At 43.4% G+C, this 20,254-nt stretch overlaps 1 protein-coding gene across 4 annotated transcripts in view; it reads right to left on the bottom strand.

The window, feature by feature from the left end:
• Positions 1-20,254, bottom strand: part of KIAA0825 (KIAA0825 ortholog) — a 446,673-nt gene that overhangs the window by 245,873 nt on the left and 180,546 nt on the right. For all 4 annotated transcript variants that reach the window (XM_019516881.1, XM_019516884.1, XM_019516882.1 and 1 more), the window contains 2 exons: positions 19,258-19,397; positions 4,075-4,263 (listed from right to left, as the gene is read on the bottom strand). In XM_019516881.1, coding sequence (XP_019372426.1) covers positions 4,075-4,263; positions 19,258-19,397 — 329 coding nt within the window. The remainder of the gene's footprint in view (positions 1-4,074; positions 4,264-19,257; positions 19,398-20,254) is intronic.

Here is a 20,254-nt window from a genome sequence, read left to right as displayed (position 1 = left end):
AAGACCTACCCACAACAAATCCATGCTGGCTATCCCTTAGGATGTTGGCCTCAGCCAGCCCATTAAGGATAGCCTCTTTAATAAACTTTTCTAAGATCTTCCCCAGGATAGAAGTCAGGCTAATGGGCCTATAGTTAGCCGGATCCACTTTCCTCCCTTTCTTGAAGATAGGCACCACATTGGCCTTCTTCCAGTTTTCGGGCACTACACCAGAGCGCCAGGAGTTTTTAAAGATCCATGCCAGGGGCTGGGCCATGACGCTTGCCAGCTCCTTGAGTACCCTGGGGTGTAGATTGTCAGGGCCGGCTGACTTGAAGGTATCCATCTTCTCAAGATGTTCCTTCATGAGGTCAGCATTTATGGAGGGCAGGGGATCTCCCCCACCTGGACCTCCCTGTCCCGTAGTGGGCATGGGAGTCCCATGGGACTGATGAAAGACTGACTCAAAGTACCCATTTAATAGGTTGGCTTTTTCCTGGGTGTCAGTTGCCCCATCTGGTTCAGCAGGGGTCCAATGTTGCCCTTGCTTTTGCTCCGGCTCCCCACATATCTGAAAAAGGACTTTTTATTGTCCTTGATGCTCAAAGCTAGTTGGAGTTCAGTTGCAGCTTTGGCTTTCCTAGTATGCTCCCTGCAGGACCGGACCAGTGCAGAATAATCCTCCTTGGAGATTAATCCCATCCTCCATCCTTTGTAGGCTTTTTTTTTTAGCCTTAGGAGGTCTGCTAGATCCCTGCTCAGCCAACTGCCTTCTTGAACTGGCTAAGTTGTTGGAGAACAGCAATTTGTGGAAGTGGTGCTAAAGAAAGTACAATAAGGTGAAGGAAGGTAAGAAGACTGAAGGCTAGGGGCCCAATTGACAAATGAATTAGATTGCAATTTGTGGCCCAGAGGAATTGTCTCTAAAAAAACAACTGGTTAATTTGCATTCAAACCTGAATGGAAAAACAAAAGATTAAACTATAGGGAAAAATATGGCAGTTTCAAGGATAAAGCCATAGGAGAGGACTAGACAGCAAAGCAAGAAAAGTTAGCTATGTTGACTGGAAGGGAGGCTGAGCTTGCATACTTAGAACCTGCTAGTATAGAAACCTATCTAGGGAAGTGGAAGGAAATTAAAGGCATGCACAACTGAAACAGTAAGTTTCAAAGTACAGGTGCTCTTGATTGGCCTGTTAAAATAGAGAGAATCTGACAGTTGGCTCTGTTGGTTTTCTAGGGCCAGATAAGATTGGCCTTCTAGGCACATCCACTTTGGCACTGTAACACCTAAAAACTAGTGTCTTGCTTGAGAATGGTGATAAAAATAGCCAGGGTGTGCTATATAGGTCCTTTACAGAGTCCATGGAGAGACTTTTGTGCTTTTAAAGGTAAAGCAGAACACCTAAGCACCGAACAGGGAAGTAGCTAAACCTAGCCAACAGGAAACACTAGGCAAAACACTGTGTTTGGACTCCTACCTCTCTCCAGAACTTAGGTGCCTGATCCATGGGTGAACACTAGACTCGGGATCTAGACTACCCAGAGTGTAGATACCTGATTGGGGGTAACGAGGTGTCTACCTTTTGTATAACAGTGTAGTGTCCAGAGCAGTTGCCCAAGAAGGGGGGGACCTGAATTATAAGTCCTCCTCAGCCTGAAGGGGTTAAAATGATACATCTCCCACTTGCCAGGAAAATACCTTAGCCCTGGTGCAGACAGAAGTAACAATTTTTGCCTAATCTGGCCACAGAAAGCAGTTCACAGCTGTGACCACACACAAGTGCATGGCTGCAAACAGCTTAAAAATCAGGTGAAAATCTGACCCCTTATTGCATGAGGTACCAGATAAAAACATTCCAAAATGTAGCATCTTCTGTAACTTGTGCTTGTGAAACTCCCAGCCTGTCACTGTTTTCAGAGTGGAAGCGGGGGAAAGGGAAAGGAGGAAGTTCAATCTGGGGGGTTTTCAGCCCCCCCGAGTACTGCAGTCCCCCTAAGGTTGGGGGGGCTCCAATTCACCCACCACACCCATCAGCACCAGCTGGGGAGCCCAAAGAATCAGTTCCCTCTGTTGCCTTTCCCCCCTCCCATTCTGAAAACAGTAAACACTGTCAGACAGCCATGGCCATTGCTAGGGAAAACCAGCTGCAGGCTCCCAGTGGGAGATTCCCCTCCCCCTGGAACCAACAGTGAACTTCTGTTTGGTTTGGAGTAGCACTGTAACTCTGAACACTTTGCAGAAATAGTTCTAAGTTACATCTGGGAGCTGCACTTCTGTCTGCACCCACCAGGCTCTAAAATAGGGTTGGTGTTCTACCTCCACTCATCCTGTCAATGTCGTGCTGAGCAACCACAAGCGAAAGATTCTTGTGGCCAGGGGAGCAAAGAAGAGGGAGCATTACTGATGATGGTACTACTCTGGAAAGGCACAGAGTAGGACCATATGTTCCAGTCCCTGATGCTGGCATTATTTAGGCATTTTATATTAGAGAGTCATGGTAAGGAAACAGAAATGATCCTGGTGGCAGGGACTGAAACCAAGGTCTCTTCTGATTCAGAAGAGTGCCTTGAGCACTGAGCCACAGACTGCTATCTTTCCATCCGCTTTTTTACTCTTCTATGCCCCTATGATTCTTGTATTCCTTTATGCTCATTAAGCCAGCTTCAGCACAAAGGATAGGGTATGCCCCAAACCAAACTTGCGTACCCTGGTGGTCAGAGAATTTCTTTCCGAAATGGGAAATGTGGATTTCCTCAGGCCAAGACCCCACAGGTCAAGATATCTGTCAGTACAGTGAGTGGTGGCAGTGATAATGACAGCAGCTTCTGGAACTAGGGCAATTAACATAACTGCTGCTGATCCTGTTGCCAAATTTCCAGACCTGTAGGGAGCCCTGTGGGCTGGATCCAAAATGTAGAGCTGTGGCCCATACTGCTGGAAATTTTGCAGAGGAAGGAGTGGTGGCTGCCATAGCTCCATATCAGATAACACTGACACCACCAAATTACAGCCTCAGAAGCCAGGTGATATGTCTCCATGCTCTAGATTTTCCCTGTGGACTGGCTCCATACCCTGGATCTAGCCTGCAGCCTGGCTCTGCACCACTCATTCAGTCTCAGGGCTGGATGAGTTGAACACCATTGAGCTTTCATCCTTTTTTCTTTTGCGTGTCCACATGCTGGCCTTCATCCATCTTATATTGCAAGATCCTCCTGGAAGTCTTCTGTTCATGGCTCGAACCCTCTCTTCACTTTCAAATGCTAGAGCCACAAGCATCACTCTCCCTTGCATCTTCATCTCATACCATCCTATAATTCAGTTACTTGGGTACCAAATAAGCACCTCCACTTCCTCACTACTTCCTCTGGGACCACTGCAATATGCAGTCTTCTAGGCGTTTTTTTTCTCCTTCCTTCCTTCCTTCATCCCCGAAACTTTCTTTTTCTTTGGGCTTCCACACATTTCTTGTGGTCACCAGAAGCCCTTCATCCACACACCTTGGTCCAACCTTTTGTTTTTAGCCTCTGTTTCCTGTTTTCCCCCCTCCATCAGGGGGAGCATTTCTTCCTTCTTCTGACTCAGCACCTGACAGACCACCAAAAGAAAGTCCTCATTCCTCTTAAACCAGTCCCTTTTTATTCTTTATGGGTTTTTTAAATCTGTTCTCTTTCCAGAAACTAGTGTTGAAGATTTGATGAAAGTGTTCCTGCTAGACAGCAGGATCAGAGAAACTGAACATGCAATAGCTATAGGAGATTGTCTGCTATCATTTCCCTCCCTTGGCTTGGAATAACATCTCTGTGTTAAGGCACAAAGACTTTTGAAAGTTGGGCTCCATGTTATCGCATTTTTCCACAACTACAATAACTGTATATCCCTCAAGAGTCCTACCTTTTCTGCAATGCCTAGATAAAGTGTTACACAGACACACATGTCTTTTATATGATTTTCTGAAACATTTCAATTCTAAAACTAATTAAGGTAAATCCTCATTACTTAAACCAACTTATTAAAATAAAAAAAATTAATACACAGTGCATGCTTGAAAATTAGTGGCTTTAAATTACTAACTTAACTGATCATTTTCATACCTGACATATTGTATAAGTAATCCCACAGTTGCTCTTTATCCATGTAGCTCTCAAAACCAATGCCAAGTGATTTCGGTGACAAAGTACAATAGGATAAAACTGTAAAGATTACTTCAATCCAGCTAGGCTCCTTGCAATTTATCTGTTCTATGTAGGAAATTTGCCCATCACATTTTGGTGCTTCAGTTTCTTGAAAATAAATAAAATTGTGGTTAGTATAATTTCCAATTAATCCAAGTCATGGTAATTGAATCAATCATAACTTACTTAAAATATATCTAAATAATATTTCAAACTACAATATCACTTGCAAAAATTGAAATCTTCTTTTCTACATAATGACATTTGATTGGCTATAGCAACTTGAATTATGTGCAGCAGTTAAATAAAGGCCAGATGAAGGTTTCAGAAGCAACAATATGGTATATTACTATATTAATTCACAATATAATTAGAATGTGTTTAATAAATATAAATTAAAATAGAGGTAATTTTTTCTGTAACCATTAGGCTTATGATCAAGTTGTTCTTATCACTTGGGTCATACTCATTACCATTGAATTAATCAAATGATATTATATAAATCAATGAGTTAATATAAAATTCAAATGAAATGCCAGCTGTAGAACACTTCCAAACAACAATTTGATTTATTTTGATATTTAATTCCTTGTTACAATAAAAATAATCCAATCAGTTCTCCAAAACAAACAACCAAACAAACCCCTCAGCCATAGTAAAAAGCAATCAGGGCTCATGGTAGAGGTGATATCTTTTGTTAGACCAACAAGATTTTTGCAAAAAGTTTCTTTAATTGCAAGCTTTCAGGCACAGGCACCCTTCGTCAGACATTGGAGAACAGATTGTTAAAGTTGTCTTGGGTAGAAATGAAAGTTCATGTTTTCATAATTTGCATCATCACAGAACCTCACAAGAGAGGTGAGAGACTCCTTACCAGCTAAGAACTGCCTGCCCAGAAGAGTATTTCATCTACTGACTCCTCTCTGAAATCCTATGAAACATGAACTTTCATTTCTCATTTCCTATGACCAGGTGACATATCACCTGGACAAAAGGGAAGAGGTTGATGTTATATATTTGAACTTTAAAAAAGCATTTGGCCTGGTGTCCTGTGATGAACTCATGGAAAAATTGGGCAACTGCGGCCTCAACTACTCCACAGTCCAATGGCTGGGGAACTGGCTCCGAGGTCAGATCCACAGCGTGGTAGTTGACAGAACCAAATCAACATGGCACACAGTGACTAATGGTGTCCCACAAGGCTCCGTTCTCAGACCTGTACTCTTTAATGTCTTCATTAATGATCTGGACACTGGTGTCAAAAGCAGACTGGCCAAGTTCGCTGATGACACCAAACTTTGGGGAAGAGTGTCCACACTTGAGGATAGGCTGGTGATCCAGGCCGACCTCGATAGGCTTGCAAGGTGAGTGTATGAAAACCTGATGGCATTCAATATGGAGAAATGCAAGTTGTTCCACCTTGGGAATAAAAACCCGCACTTATAGGCTTGGCAATGCTACACTCGCTAGCACCATGACCAAAAGAGACTTGGGGGTCATGACTGACCACAAGATGAATATGAGCCACCAATGCAATACCGCAGCTGGCAAAGCAAACAAAATTCTGGCTTGCATCTCCTGATGCACCTCAAACAAGACCCAGGATGTCAGCCTCCCACTGTACTCGGCCTTGGTGAGGCTGCAGCTGGAGTACTGCATCCTATTCTGGGCTCCACAATTTAGGTAGGACATGGAGAAGCTTGAAAGAGTCCATAGGACAGCCATGCGCATGATCAGAGGGCAAGAGAACAAGCCTTATGAAAAGAGGCTGCGAGCTACAGGACTCTTCAGCCTGGAGAAACGCAGGCTCCGGGGTGACATGGTAGCAGCCTACAAGTACATAAAGGGTATGCATCAAGATCTGGTGGAACCCCAGGGGATGACAGGATCCAATGGTCACAAACCCCTGCAAGACCATTTTAGGCTAGACATAAGGAAAAACTGCTTTACTGTCCAAGCCCCCAAGGCCTGGAACAGACTCCCCTGAGGTGGTGCAAGCACCTCCTCTGGACACTTTCAAAAAACATTTGGACACTTATCTTGTTGGGATCCTTTGACCCTAGCTGACTTCCTGCCCCTTGGGCAGGGGGCTTGATCTAATGATTTTATGAGGTGCCTTCCAGCCCTAATGTCTATGAACCTATTTATTCAAAAAGTACAACCTTATAGCTGGGCCTCCAAGTGGTAACCTTACAGTAAAAGTAGTAGTTTTTTCAGCTGATCTAAAAGGAAACCTATAAAGATTGCTAGAGTAAGAAATTTGCACATCCTACTCAACTATCACATTCATCTTATCAGTGTTACTGTGATTAATTTAGGAAAATGTGGACTATCTTTGGTAAAAAATGGAGGAAGATAAAATCTCAAAAAGATGAGATGCAGAGTATTTGAATTCTAATATGAAACACAGAGCATTTCTGAAATCCAGTGACCTCTCAAATTGCTTCAGCTATTTTTCTTTTCATGTACAATGCAAACCTCTCTGAATGGTAATAATGTGTCTACATCAAAGCAATATGTTTTCTTTAAATATGTCAAGTACTTTGATGTAGTTCCAATGGCTTCCATTAGGATAATGTGAAAGACTCAACTCTCCCTGCAGTTCCTGAAACACGTTTTATATTAATGACTTACAGTATAGATTGGCATTACATTTCTAGCAGGAGAAATTCAATTTGTTAGAAATTGGAGTGTGGACATGGGTGACTAGTGCCTCCTGAGTGGGGAGGGGGGGCACTTGCCCCTCCAGCTGTCAGCGACTGGGGGGCAGGTCCTCCCACAGCCGATCCCACAGGCTGTGGGGGGGGGGCACGACTGATCCTGCTGAACTGCAACTGGCAGTGGCGCACAGCTGGCACCTCTGGGCATGCCACTGGCACTTCCAGGGTGGCAGGATTGGCTACAGGGGGTCCGCTTCTCCTGGCGCACTCCCCAGCCAGTGTTCTTGGGGGGGGCACCCGTACTGTCGGGGGGGGGCACCAGCGCTCTCGCCTGCCCCCTCTGCCTGGGAATGCTGCTGTCAGGGGGTGCACCAGCACTCTTAGGGGGTGCATGTGCACCCCCTTGCACCCCCTACACATTGCTACTGAGTGTGGAGGTGTTTGTGCAGTTTCTCCCATGGTGAAACAAAGATCTCTTCTGCAGAAGACTTTCTCCCACAGGATCAAATGCCTTCATACTTCTCCTGCTTGACTCCTCCTAGAGGCCAGAAAGAGTCCAGTGTGGGGAAATACTCTCCATGCCTTCCCCAGTTGGGGGGTAATCCTAGTCTGGGGAAGGTGTAGTGAACAGGCACTGCTGGACTCCTCCCAGATCTAGAGAGGAGTGGCGCAGTGTTCTTCCAGTCTGGGGGACACAGAGGGAGCATTTCCCAGAAGCCAACTCCTCCTTGGCCTAGGAAGAGTTGAGCTGCCACTGCTCCCCAAGTGTTCCCCAGACTGGAGTGCCCCCATTCTACAGGACACACAGGGAGAATTTCTCAGTTGCCCAACACCTTTCAGGACTAGGAAAGTCACAGGCAGCCTTTTCTCAATGTTCCACTCCTCTCAGAGACCTGGAGGAATGGAGCAGCAGATGCTCTCTGAGCTTTCTCCAGAGGTATGACACATTGTCAGAGCAAGTGTTTGGAACATGCTTGGCATGTTCCTTAAGATTCTGCCTGTGCACTGCAAATGTATCTTTAGCTACAACTGCAGACATATCCTTAACTATAACTGACCTAGGTCCTAAAAGACTGATATCATCACTTAGTAGTAGTGGAAATTGGTTATAACCTTCACTAAAAGGGGCCTAGAGTATTGAAAAAATGAGACCTGAGCATCCACAATAAAAAAGTATCACTTTCTCCATGACAGAAATCATTCTTTCAATACTTATCAACACTTCTTTTAGTAGTTTTGTGGGTGGCCACAGTTTTTGCAAATACCTTATAGTCAGAAGAACTTTTGGGGGAGGGTTAAGTAAGTTTGCTTATTCACTTAAGCAAATGAAACTCAATCTTAGATTATAGTTGCTGTTACTCTTCATATGAGAAAAATAAAGACTAAGGAAAGTGACGTAAAAGAATAGAGAAGGAAAAATATTTAGAAGCAGTGGGCTCCTAGAAGGGCGGGCAGTTCAAATGAAGAAACCTTGGAATAGCCAAACTGACGGACAAGGCTTTGAGCTGAACTTATATTATTGTGTTCTTTATTAATAAAGCAAAATTCTATAAAAGAGTAAGTTTGGATTTAAATACTGTGCTCTCTAAGTACAGCCAGATAGGAAATCATCTAATTCCTGGGGTCTGGGACTTTGAATTAATTCAATCTAAATTTTCTTTACATTGATACTAAGTATTATGCTGCAGCCACAGTCTGATGTACTAGTAAGTTTTAAAAAAGCAAAAAGAGATGGAGGTGTTAAAAATGAAATAACAGTTAAATGGAGGTGTTTGTGTATGTATCTACCTAAAAGTAGTGTATTTGCAATTAACTTGACAAGTAAGCAGCATATTGTCTTCCCTGGAAAGACCAAGTAAATCCAAGAGCATGGCTACACTGTTAAAAATCTGCCAATTTCAAAGGCTGCTTGCAGACATTAAAAAAAAGTGCTTTACTGGAAGAAGCAGCATGTTACTTGAACCTGGCTCTGCAGCATCTGTAAAGATTGGGTGCTTCAGCAGGGCTTATGGCGCTTTTATCTAATATTCAATCAGCTATTAGATAAGAGAGCCAAAAAAGCTCCACTAATGCACCCAATCTATATAGACGTTGGGCAAGCCAAGTACAACTAATGCGATGCCTATTCTGGGCACATGCTGGGCTCATTATGGGAGCACGCTTAGTTTAAAGTAAAGCAACATTTTGGTTTTTTTGGTTTTTAACTTCTGCAAGCAAAAGAATTTTATAAATTAGTGGAATTTTGGGGAAAAATCAAGTTATAAGATATCTGTATCTTTTCCGTCTGACCATGAAAGAAATTGTCCTTGTAACTGATAGCGTTATCTTTCATATCATATGACCCCCTTATAGGTTTTCCACTCCTTAAATTTGTAAAGTAAAAGTTTTCTGTAGAGAATTTCACCAAACTTTTAAAAATGCGTTGAGGGAAATTGTTGGCTGGTCAATACTTTTGAAAATAAGACCTTTTATTTTAGATGCGAACATACAGATATAAGCAATTAGAGTACATACTTTTGAAAATCTAGTATCTTGAATTTCTGTTTTCCACGTACATATATGAAATATATATAAATAAATATTATTTAAAATTTTTTAATGAAAATGTCTATTTTGCTTTGACATGCTAAAGACTTCAGCTGAGATGAATCAATCATTTCTGTGCCAAAACAGTCCATCTTAACATGTTATTTTTTGGGGGGGGGGGTTGTTGTTGTTTTGTTTTTTTACAGTCAGTCCTATCTACTGTAAGATGAAGTCTTGGCTAGGTACAGCTATTCAAAAAGCCTGAGCCTGAATTGATTCAATCTTTGCAGGTTAGTCAGTCTAACATGACTAGGTTAAATCACTCTGTAACTGCACAGACATGCCAGACATGCAGGCACATGCCTGCAATGGCTCAGGATAGAAGCTGGGGTGCACTAGAGTAGCTCTTCCTTCTTTGTATAGTGCTAACTGAGAGGGGGTGGGCAGCCCCCAGCAGGATGGTCTGATTAGGGAGGTCTACCTGCACCATCCCAGGCTTTTCTCTGCTTGCTGCTCAAGGAGCAAAAGTGTTGGTAGACCCCAACCCCCCTGCTAGCACTCTGAGGCAAAGGGGGTGGGGTGTGTGCAGCGTATGCATCTGTTGATGATACAGAGCTTTTCAACCTCTCTCCTTGCTTCTTTATACTGTCTACAGAAAACTGACAAGTGAGCAAGCCAGCAAGGGCCTGATAACAGTGTTTATCACCTCATTAGCAAAACAACCTCTCTCCGTTACTTCAAACTCTTCTTAAACAGGTCAAATTCAAACTCTTCTCAACAGGTCAACTTACCAACTGACCTGTTGATTAGCTCCAAACAGCCCTAAGCTGTCACTGTTCTGTCTGCCTGTCCCAGTGAAATTGGAGAGACTCACACACAGAGGCACCTCTCAGCATTAGCTAGCATACCACATGCCTAGGGTCTGTGGGGTTGGGGTCTGTGCTGTGGGAGATAGGAGGGAGGGAGGGGGAGGATCTTGGCTTGTCCAGCAAGCAGTAAGGGGGAGGGAAAGGCAGGGGGAATCCAGTCAGTCCCTGCAAGTCTCTGCCAGAGCTCCAACCAGGAAGTAGAAGGGAGGGGCCAGCCCTGCTGTGGAGCAGAGAACCCCCTAGCCCAGAGAGCATGCCAGGATGCTGGAGGTGTCTGGTTTATCTTAAACCAGCAAGGGGTCTGGGACAGACATTGCATAAACCAGTTTGACCCAAATCAGTTAAGTCTGATACTACATTCAACCAGGTTTCTCTCAAACCAGCTTTAGCTGTTTTCAAACTGGTTTACATTCACTGAACATCTGTTCTGTTACAGGGTTAAACCAGTTTCTGATTACTTAAACCAGTTTATGTGTAATGTCTGCCCCTAGCCCTTTAGAGAAGCAGAATTACAAGAACAGTAATTTACCCTTATTTCTACCTTGCTGGACATGATCTACCTTTTTAGAGATGTCTCCCAGTAACTTGCTGACATTACCATGCTGATCCAGCTTTTATCAGCTGCCTGTGTAGTCATGAAATTATTCTTGCTGCATTAGGAGAATTAGGAGAAGGTAGGTATTCCTTTGATTCAACCCTGTTTATTTGTGAAGAATACATTATTTTTCCTTGATGTTTAATAGAACAGTGGCCAATGACAACACAAAGAGGACTAAAAAATGATAGAATATTTAGACTATTTTACTTTGTCACAGTTCTGAAACTCCTACCTTTAGCACTCCAGCAAAATCTCTCTAGAATTTTTCTCAGGGTCATGATCTCAATGCTTGTTCTGCTACCTCCCTTTTTGTTGTTTTTCTATATCTGTTTCTGTGTGATTCTAACTGCTTTTCTCTCTCTCTCACACACACAGATATCTCTCTCCAATCAATCATATGTTAACTGCTAAGCTTTCTATCAAATGATAGTGGAACTACCTTATTGAGCCACATGGCTACATTTTACTCTGTCTTTGCTTATGGCTTTATTCTGGGTGTAGGCCTTGTTGTTTCTAAATCAAAAGATGATTGACAGATTTTTACACATATTCTGAATGATAACTGGCTGTTATCCCTGCCATTTTAATGAAGTATAGCCTAATCTTTAACACCCCCATCATCAAAACAGTACCAGTCATCCCAATGCAACCTAAAATTGTGATATTTGAAAAATCCCATCCCAGACATAAAGGAGCATCTTAACATATTATAAATAACATGATTTACAAATGAAGACACCCTTCTCTTCATCTGATACCCATTTGACACTGTGAAACCCCAAAGCCTAAGTCTATCCCAATCCATGCAGTTGGTCCAATTAGACATATCACCCACAGAAATTCTTCCCTCTTGCATACTTCTTGGACCATCATGGCTACATCACTTATTACATATTTACAATTTATACTATTTTTTAATAGAATACATTGTAAATATGTAAGTGTGGGACACTGCCATGTGGCCGCCCCTCCTGGACAAGCAGGACACTGCCATGTGGCCACCCCTTCCTGAAGACACCTGGCTTGTCCTCACCCTACTCAAGCTGGCCACGCCCACCAGCCTCCACTACGTGGGCCATCTCTTTGGGGTACACAAGGCCACCACTAGGGAGGCAATCCTGGAGGTCTGTGGCACCCTCCAGGACATGCTGAGGCACATGGTTCTTCACATACATATGCGTGGTGGTGATGGCAGAGTTCCATGCCCTGGGATTCCCACAGTGCATTGGGGTGCTAGATGGGACCCACATCCCCATCACCAGCCTGCCCCAGTGTGACCGGCCCTATTACAGCTGCAAGGGTTTTCACTCAGAGGTGCTCCAAGCTGTTGTTGACCCCCAAGATGCCTTCATGCATTCAAGTGCTTGCTGGGAGGGCAGTTCCCATGATTCCATCATATTGTGGAACTCTGCCCTGCCAGGCCTGGAGAGCGGGCGCTTTGCACCAGGGGTGCCAGACATGCAGCTGAGTGCCATGGCAGTCCCTCACCTCTTCACTGGGGACTCCGCCTACCCACTCCTACCCTGGCTCATGCAGCCCTATACCAGCCAGCTGGACCCCCACCAGGCCCACTTTAACTGGTGCCTGGGCCAGACTTGCACCCTGGTGGAGTGCACCTTCAGCTATCTGAAGGGATGCTGGCACACCCTCACTGCCCACTTTAAGTTTGCCAAGGACAGCCTCCTCCAGGTTGTCGTTACAGCCTGTGTTGCATAACATATTTGAGGCCCATGGGTGCTCTTCTGCAAGGCCTGGGTGGAGGAGGCGCAGCATGCAGAGGCCATCTGGCAGTAGGACCACCACCTACAGTAGCAGCAACAACAGCCCCCCCTGCCCAGGCAAGCCACACACCCACCACTAGGGGCCAGGGCACTGGGTGGGAGAGGCCCTGGCTGATCAACTCCTACTGCACTCCCCACTGTAGCTTGGACTGCTGCCCATGACCCTCTGCCCACCCCCAGCATCACAAACATTGCAGACATGTCTCAGAAGAACAACAGTTACTATTCCCCTCACATCAAACAGATCCCCACTCCCTCCCCATCAAGCCAGCCCCTCCATCTCCCACCCCACCCACCAACAATAAAACATCCTTTTCCCTATGCAAACTATTTACAAAATGCTCTGTGTGCCATCCTGCTGTGGGGGGCTGTGGGACAGGGGCACCTAGAGGGCAGAGCCTGGTGACAGAGAGTCGGTATCCCAGCCTGTTCCCCCACACACTCCGTTCCCCTGTAGGTGCAGATGCCACACAGGTGTGGCTAGGGTTGGGGGCCGGGTAGCAGGCAGCACAAAAGTGGCTTCCAGGGCCAGGATAGTGTCCAGCATCCAGCAGTCATTTGTGGCCTGCACTGGCCAGGCCAGGATTGTGTTCTGCTCCCACAGTGCCTCCAGCTGCTCGCACTCCAGAGACAGAAGCTGCACCCAGAACTCCTGGTCTGCCTGGTTCCATGCCTCCTCACAAGCAACATCTTCCACCCTCCAAGGCTGTGAGTGCTCCAGCCTGACCTCTGACACTGCCACCAACCACTCCAAGAGGTTGATGTGGTCCTGAGTCTGCTTCTGGTTGGAGCCAGCACATCTGCTGGGCCCCAGCTGTGGGTGGCGATGACCCTGAGCCTGCATCCCAGCTGCCAAGCATGGCTTCTCCCCCACACACAGCTGCAGGACCTGCACAGCCATGAGAAAAAAGCTGTTTGTGAGAGTTTGCAACGTTTCAGAGATAAGATGCTCTGCACCAGGAGCCATGCACTGCCCAGGCTCAGATCGGGGGTTGGGTGTGCCCAGGTACAATAAGTCAGTTGGGCAGGCTCAGGCCCAGACAGCCACTGGGTGAGCCCCCACATCCCCACTCACTCCCATGGGGCCGGCAGGCCGCTGGGTGCTGGCCACGGGCAGCCTGCCTCCCCCCCTTCACATAGAGGGACAAGCCAAACTCCTGGCAGCACCTGCTGCTGCAGCTCCAGATCCAGCTTGCCCATCCCTCCTCCTGTAGGCCAGCTGCTCTCCTGTGCTGTTACCCAGCCCATGGTGCCCAGGCTCAGGGGCTGTGGGGCTCCCGAAAAACTGGGACCAGGAGCTACCCATGCACCCACCTTCCCCACAGGGGGCCTCTCAGGGAGGAGCCCCAGAGCCAGCCTCCCTATTATGCCAGTACTGTGCCCCAAGCATGCCCCTGCTGCGCATGTCATGGGTGCTGCATGATGAACTGTTTGCATGGATTGAGGGGTGCCCAACTCACTATACCCTGCTGCTGCTGACTGCAATGGTGCCTTAGGCACACCTGCATACCTAGCATGGGACCCTGAGATTTGACAGCATGGGGGGTAAACCTGGGCTGCCACACAACCTCCACTACCTGGAGGGCTACCTGTGGCTATGCTACATGACTGTGCCCTCTGCAGCCAAGGAGGACAGCATCGCTGGCATCAATGCATTTCTCAGCATGTGACAGGCCCATGCCCACCTAGCTTTGGGGGCACAGGCTGCTCAATAAAGTTTTGCATGATCTCCCACCTTTCTGCATACTGGAGGGGGACCCAGGGCCAGGGAAGTGCAGCTGGGCCAGGTGGGGGGGGCAGGGGTCGGGAGGGTCCTCCCCCCAGTGAGGGGCTTACCACGTGGCTGTGGCTGGCATAGCCGGTGGCTCTGCTCGGTCCTGGCTGGCAACAATGGCATGTGGATCTAGGCAGTGTCCTCAGATGGCAGGCCATAGTGTGTATGTGCCCGGCTGGGGGCCCCCCGGGGAGGAGGTGGCACTGCTGGCAGCCAGCAGTGTCATGGCTAGCTAGCTGCACCTTGTGGCTGGGCCTGGGCTTGTCAAGGTAGGCTGGGGCAGGGGCTGTGGCCTGGGTCCCAGGGCGTGAGGATCTCCGTCAGTTGCTGCATAAAGGGCACAGATTTGCAGGCACTCCTGGACTGATGATTGTGGTTGGTCACAGTGACCCACTGTTCCCACAAAGGCTTTGACCTTTGTACAGTTCTGCCATGCTGACCAGTCATGCCTAGAGGCCTGGAGGGGCCTTGGGCTGCATGCTAGTTTGCCCCAGGGCTCAAAATGCCTGCAGGCTTTTAAGGACCTGAGGCAGGGGCTGCCATAGAGGCAGTCCAGCCATGGGGCACGACAGGCTCCCAGCCCAGAGCCCTGAGGCTAGCCTCAGGCTGGCCCCTTAGAGGCAGGGCTGACTTGGGAGCAAATTTGCTGCCAAATCACATCTACATGTGCATAACTATGCATTAACTAATCACAAGTAAATTTGCAGGTAGCAAATTTACTCGCAGTTAGCTACTTTTACTCCAGAGTAAGCATGTGCATGTGTAGACGCGCATGCTTATTGTACAGTAAACTAGGTTATTGCACAGTTAAGCATCATGTGTAGATGTGCCCACTGAACATTAGATCACCTGCTCTCTCAGTTACCTAGAAATCTTTTCTGAATTATAGGGGTCTATTTTTTCAAATCCAATTTCCCAGTTTTTGACAAGTGTCTGTTTCCATCTTCCTCACTACCAACTGCTTCCTTTTTTGGCACCTTACTACAAGAAATTATTCAAGTTCCATGACAAATTCCACAACTTCTAAGAGCATTTTTGGCCTCCTTTCACCGCAAGAGCAATTCCAGCTGAGTATCCATAAGTTGGTCCATTGCCAATTTATCCTAGCAGTCCTAGATGGATATGCCAAGCACAAATCTCAAGATCTATTTCACATGAAGACTCTTCTTTCCCTTCCATTTTAGCTTTGAACATAACACAGCAAAATCAACTTGATCATTGATTCCAAAATTGCATATCAAGGGCTTGGAGCAGATCCTGGTTAACTGAGCCCTTTTCCAGGTTTAAGTTATGTAGCACTATCAGAGCAGGCATCTTCTCAAACATTCATTTCACTCTTGATACTGAAATGAGACAAATACCAGAGTGTTCTTCCCCCCAAAGAAACTTCCCCATCTGTACATATAGGGTGGAAAACTGTATGTAAGTCCACAGCTTGGGCCAATTCCACACAAAGACTTCCTCTGAGATTTGTGATCATAAGGTTTGCTTCTACAGATAATTTCTCAGTTGGTTAGGTCCTTGCTGCAGCTTCTATCTCTTAGTAAGGTCCAAATTACCCAGCACACTTTTGCCTTCCTGTCTCATAAAAGCTCTTCTGACCCAGGTGTAGTAAGGGTAGTCATTTAATTAATCCATGCTGCCATTCCTGACTGGGCATGTTAGCAATACATTTTCCTAATCTGTCCAGACACCTTGCAATTGCTTTCCTAACAGATATTTTATCTCTGCATGCAAGTCATCTATCAGCTCTTCTGGGAAACCTACAGATATTACTTTACTTTCTCTTGTTATGATTCTAGCTCCTGTTCCAGGTTTTTTTTTAAACATCTTTTGGCCACTTTGATTCTTGTGCACATATCCTTTATTTTCTCTGTTAACAGAATGGGAGTTCAAACTTCAGCCATTTGGAAAATGGTTCCCACACCCACCACTAGTGTTCTCCTTTTCTGATCCGAGTACTTGGCCAAAACTTTGGATCCCAGTTTTTTTAATTTGCAGGGGAAACTGATGGAGAAAGCAGGAAAGCAAGTATCTTGTTAAAGTAATCCTGTTAATTTACAAAGAATATATAAGATCTTGATTTTAATACTTGTTCTGCTGTATCCAGGTCTTTCTACTTGATTTTAACAATGTTGAGAACCAGTGACTAAAGGCATGAGCTAGGCACTACAACAGCCAGAATTGAGTATTTTTGGTGCCTAGTATACTTTATTGGCATAACCTGAAGTGCTTGACAGTTTTCAAACCTCTAACCAGTTGGACAAGAATTCTATGTACCCTGCTCTGAAGATTTGGATGCTTATATTCTGTGTATATCCAGCATCTACTTTAGGCACCTAAGTGCTTATGTGGCTATGGGCCTAAATGAGTTGCCCCAGGAAAGTGTGGCACGGCAGGGGACTGCAGTCTCCCAATTCATAAGCTAGCACCTTAACTACTGGATATCATCTTTAAAGACAGTCCTAGAAGCATTTTGTTTGAGCTCTGGTGACACCAAGGGGGAAAACAGAGTAATTTGTGGCATGCCTTTGATAAATGCAGCAAAGCTACATGAGAACAACAGTAAACGAAACATTTTAAAAAAATGACTCAAGCCTCAAATTATCATGAGATTTGTATAAGATAATGATTTTTCCATCTTTTTATATTGTTACTTACCTTATATATAAAGGGTTTATGTTTCTGGCTTTTTGTCATAATCACAAGAGCAAGAAACTTTCTTAATGAGACCTTGGACTTATGCGAGTCTATGATGCCAGGAGGTAGATTTTGAATAAAGCCACTGAATAAAAAGAGATTCTCAATAAAATCTACAGTTAGCAACAGTAGGTAGACCACAACTACCTCCAGTTCCTTTCACTCTCCTTTTTTTGGACAGTTGTTCTTGGGCACAGTTTAATGACTAAGCACTTCTAATTCAGGCTATGTAAAGAAGGGAAAAGTTTCTTCCACGCACTGATACAGACACATAAGGGAAGGTGGGGACAACAGTTTAACTCTGCATGTTTGAATGATGTATAACATAATGAGCACAAATGCACTAGCATGATATAAGTGATTACCACCATCTAAAAACATCCGAAACGTAAAAGCACTCATTTAAATATCAGCTGTGCTGGCAGATATCTTTTTGGTTTTTTGCATGTATAAAAGGAAAAAGTTGAAAAGCATACTTTTACCCTTTTAAAAAGTTCTGTATTATTTATGCTGTGAAAATAAGTTAGTTCAGGAAGTTTTGTGATGTGGATACTCATCATGCCCAAATCCAAATTTATGGTATACTTATTTTTTAACAACTTGCATATAGTAGCTGATTAAGAAAATACTACTGCTGGTGAAATATATGTTTCTATAGTACTATAAGACTTTTGTCCTCACTAAGAAAATAAGATATACTACTATTTATCCCTAAGATATAATTCTAGATCATTTTTAATTGCTTTAGAAAGGAATTTTGTACAACCACACTTTATGAATTTTTAACCATTATAAAATTCATATAATGAAAACTATATCAGTTTGCCATCAAACACAAAAGTGCTTTATTAGAAATGCTATTTGATAAACATGTTTTGTTGCTTTACAAAGTGTATTATTTTATATCACTTAATGCATCTTTCCCACAAATCTGTAATGTAAAGAACATGGCAATTTTCACAGTACATATTTAATTTGAAAAATTAGAACTCTAGAAGCAAATGACTATTGTAGTTTCAGTTTTATGTGAAATAAAAGTTTATCGATATTATCACTGTAAAACTAGTAGCAGAGCCTTTGCAAATTACATGCTTCTTAACTCTAAGCAACATATGTACTTGCTTGAAGCTCAAAGGGTTGGTCAGTCAATAGATTAATAAATTCTGTCACTTCATCCTTGTGATAATTTAAGCAGCTGGAAAATTCAGTACAGGATAATGCCAGAGTAAGAATATGATCCTGATCAAACATTTGTCAGTCTTTGTAAAAGATGACAGGTATTTGAATAGCTAAGTGAATGCAGTGCAGCACTCAGTAAGAAGCATGACAGAAGTTGAAGCAATGTTGTACTTCTGACAAATGTTAGACCACTTAAAAATGACAGACCTAAATTATGTTACTTTTAATATTATGTGGACCTAATATTTTGTGTGATATGTAACAAAAAGTTTCTTGCAAAGAATGATAGAAACTAGTTTTTAATAATATAACTCAACATTATTGCAATCATTATTCTAAATTAGTAATTATACCACTAGCTGTTCAATAACCTAATCACTTTATATGAAAGCTCCTAAAATGATAGGTAAGAATGTTTAATATTTTCAAATATAATATTAGCAGAATAAAATAGGAAAACCAATGTTGGACCATTCTATCATTTGCTTTTCTGTATGTCTTATAATTACACACCTCAACCTATTAATATAAAGGAACCATGACATTAATATACAAGAAAATGGCATTTTAGCTGCCATTTCAAATTTTGCCTACAATAACACACACAAAATATCTTTTTCATTGTTGAAAAATCTGTAATATTTTACAGGTAACTTTTTAGAATCTTAATTCTAAAATATTGGAATCTTAAATCAATTTTCATAAAAATAGTAACAATTCCAAAAATCATTCACTTTTCAGAAGCTGATTTTCATAGTTAGGATAATGGCCTATTTTATCAAAATGTTACCTGATTCAACTGTTCAGACTGATTGAACAATTCTCATAGTAAAAAGTAAGAAAGCCTTCTTTTTGTAATTCAGTATCTGTCTTGCTAACTGAATGATTATTGATACCCACTATTAGTTGGCAACTTTTTATCAGCATTCAAGTTGTGAAAAATATAGCAGAGCTCAAGAACATATCAGTACTTCTCACTGATATTCTTACACATGTACACAGCACAAATACTTACTTGAACTCTTCAATAAAATTTTCACTAAGAGACAATCACGATGTAGCAGGGTTTCCAAAAGCAAGTTCCAATTACAACATGGTTGGGATAAGAGCAGTTTCAGTTGACCCTGGGCTGCCATTTCTCCGGCTGATGGAGTCCTTTCAAAATGTAAGATAAAGAGAGAATAATGTAGTTAATTTATCTATGAAATTAATAGCCTTAAAGTGCAGATGTAATGCTAACTCCTTTAAATGTCAATTCTTCCCAGATTACTTTGAAAATGCTTTCATGCTTGCTTACTTTAAGGCTGCTCAGGGAAGGAATTACATTTAATCTCAACTAGCTAAAAGCAAATTAACATTTGGTAGTCTGCCAAATTTATAACTGATACAAAGTAACCTCACTTATCTCTTCTGTGGAACCATGTATATTCTTGTTCCGTGAGAGAAAAATGATTTTTCTTGCTTGAATAAATCTGAGGTTATAATATTTTAATTCAGTAATACATTAATTGTTTAGCACAAGGCTATGAAATATCTGAAATAAAGAATAAGAAGCTGATAAAAATAGTAAAAGTACTCAAAGTAGTGCATATATGATACCAGCTCATAGGTTAAGCAGCATTTTGAATGTCCTGCAAAATCTACATTTAAAATCAGATGGCCTGAAAATTGCTTTGTCAACCAAGGACCATGAGTAGATATGATGAAAACTTGGGTTAATTCAGTCATACATTTACTGAGAAAGAGCCTCTACTCCCAAAATAACTTATTTAATGTTGACTTGTCTCTCTTTTCTTTTTTTTTTTTTGGAAGTGGGGGGTCAGTAATTTTGTGTGTGTGTGTTTTATAGCAAAAATTAGGCTGCCAAAGGGCTTACATCAAAGGACTTACCCTGAGCTCACCTACTGACTACTACAACAATCTTAAATATGAAATATTTAGAAATACAATTAATTTTGATTTTGTTTCTATAAAGTGGGGCACCAGGCTACTGCAAGCAACCTCTTTGATTA

Source organism: Gavialis gangeticus, unplaced genomic scaffold (assembly GCF_001723915.1).
Source record: "Gavialis gangeticus isolate Ggan-Ray unplaced genomic scaffold, GavGan_comp1, whole genome shotgun sequence".
Classification (NCBI taxonomy): domain Eukaryota; kingdom Metazoa; phylum Chordata; order Crocodylia; family Gavialidae; genus Gavialis; species Gavialis gangeticus.
Note: the sequence above shows the minus strand (reverse complement) of the source record. Positions and strands in the feature narration are given on the sequence as shown.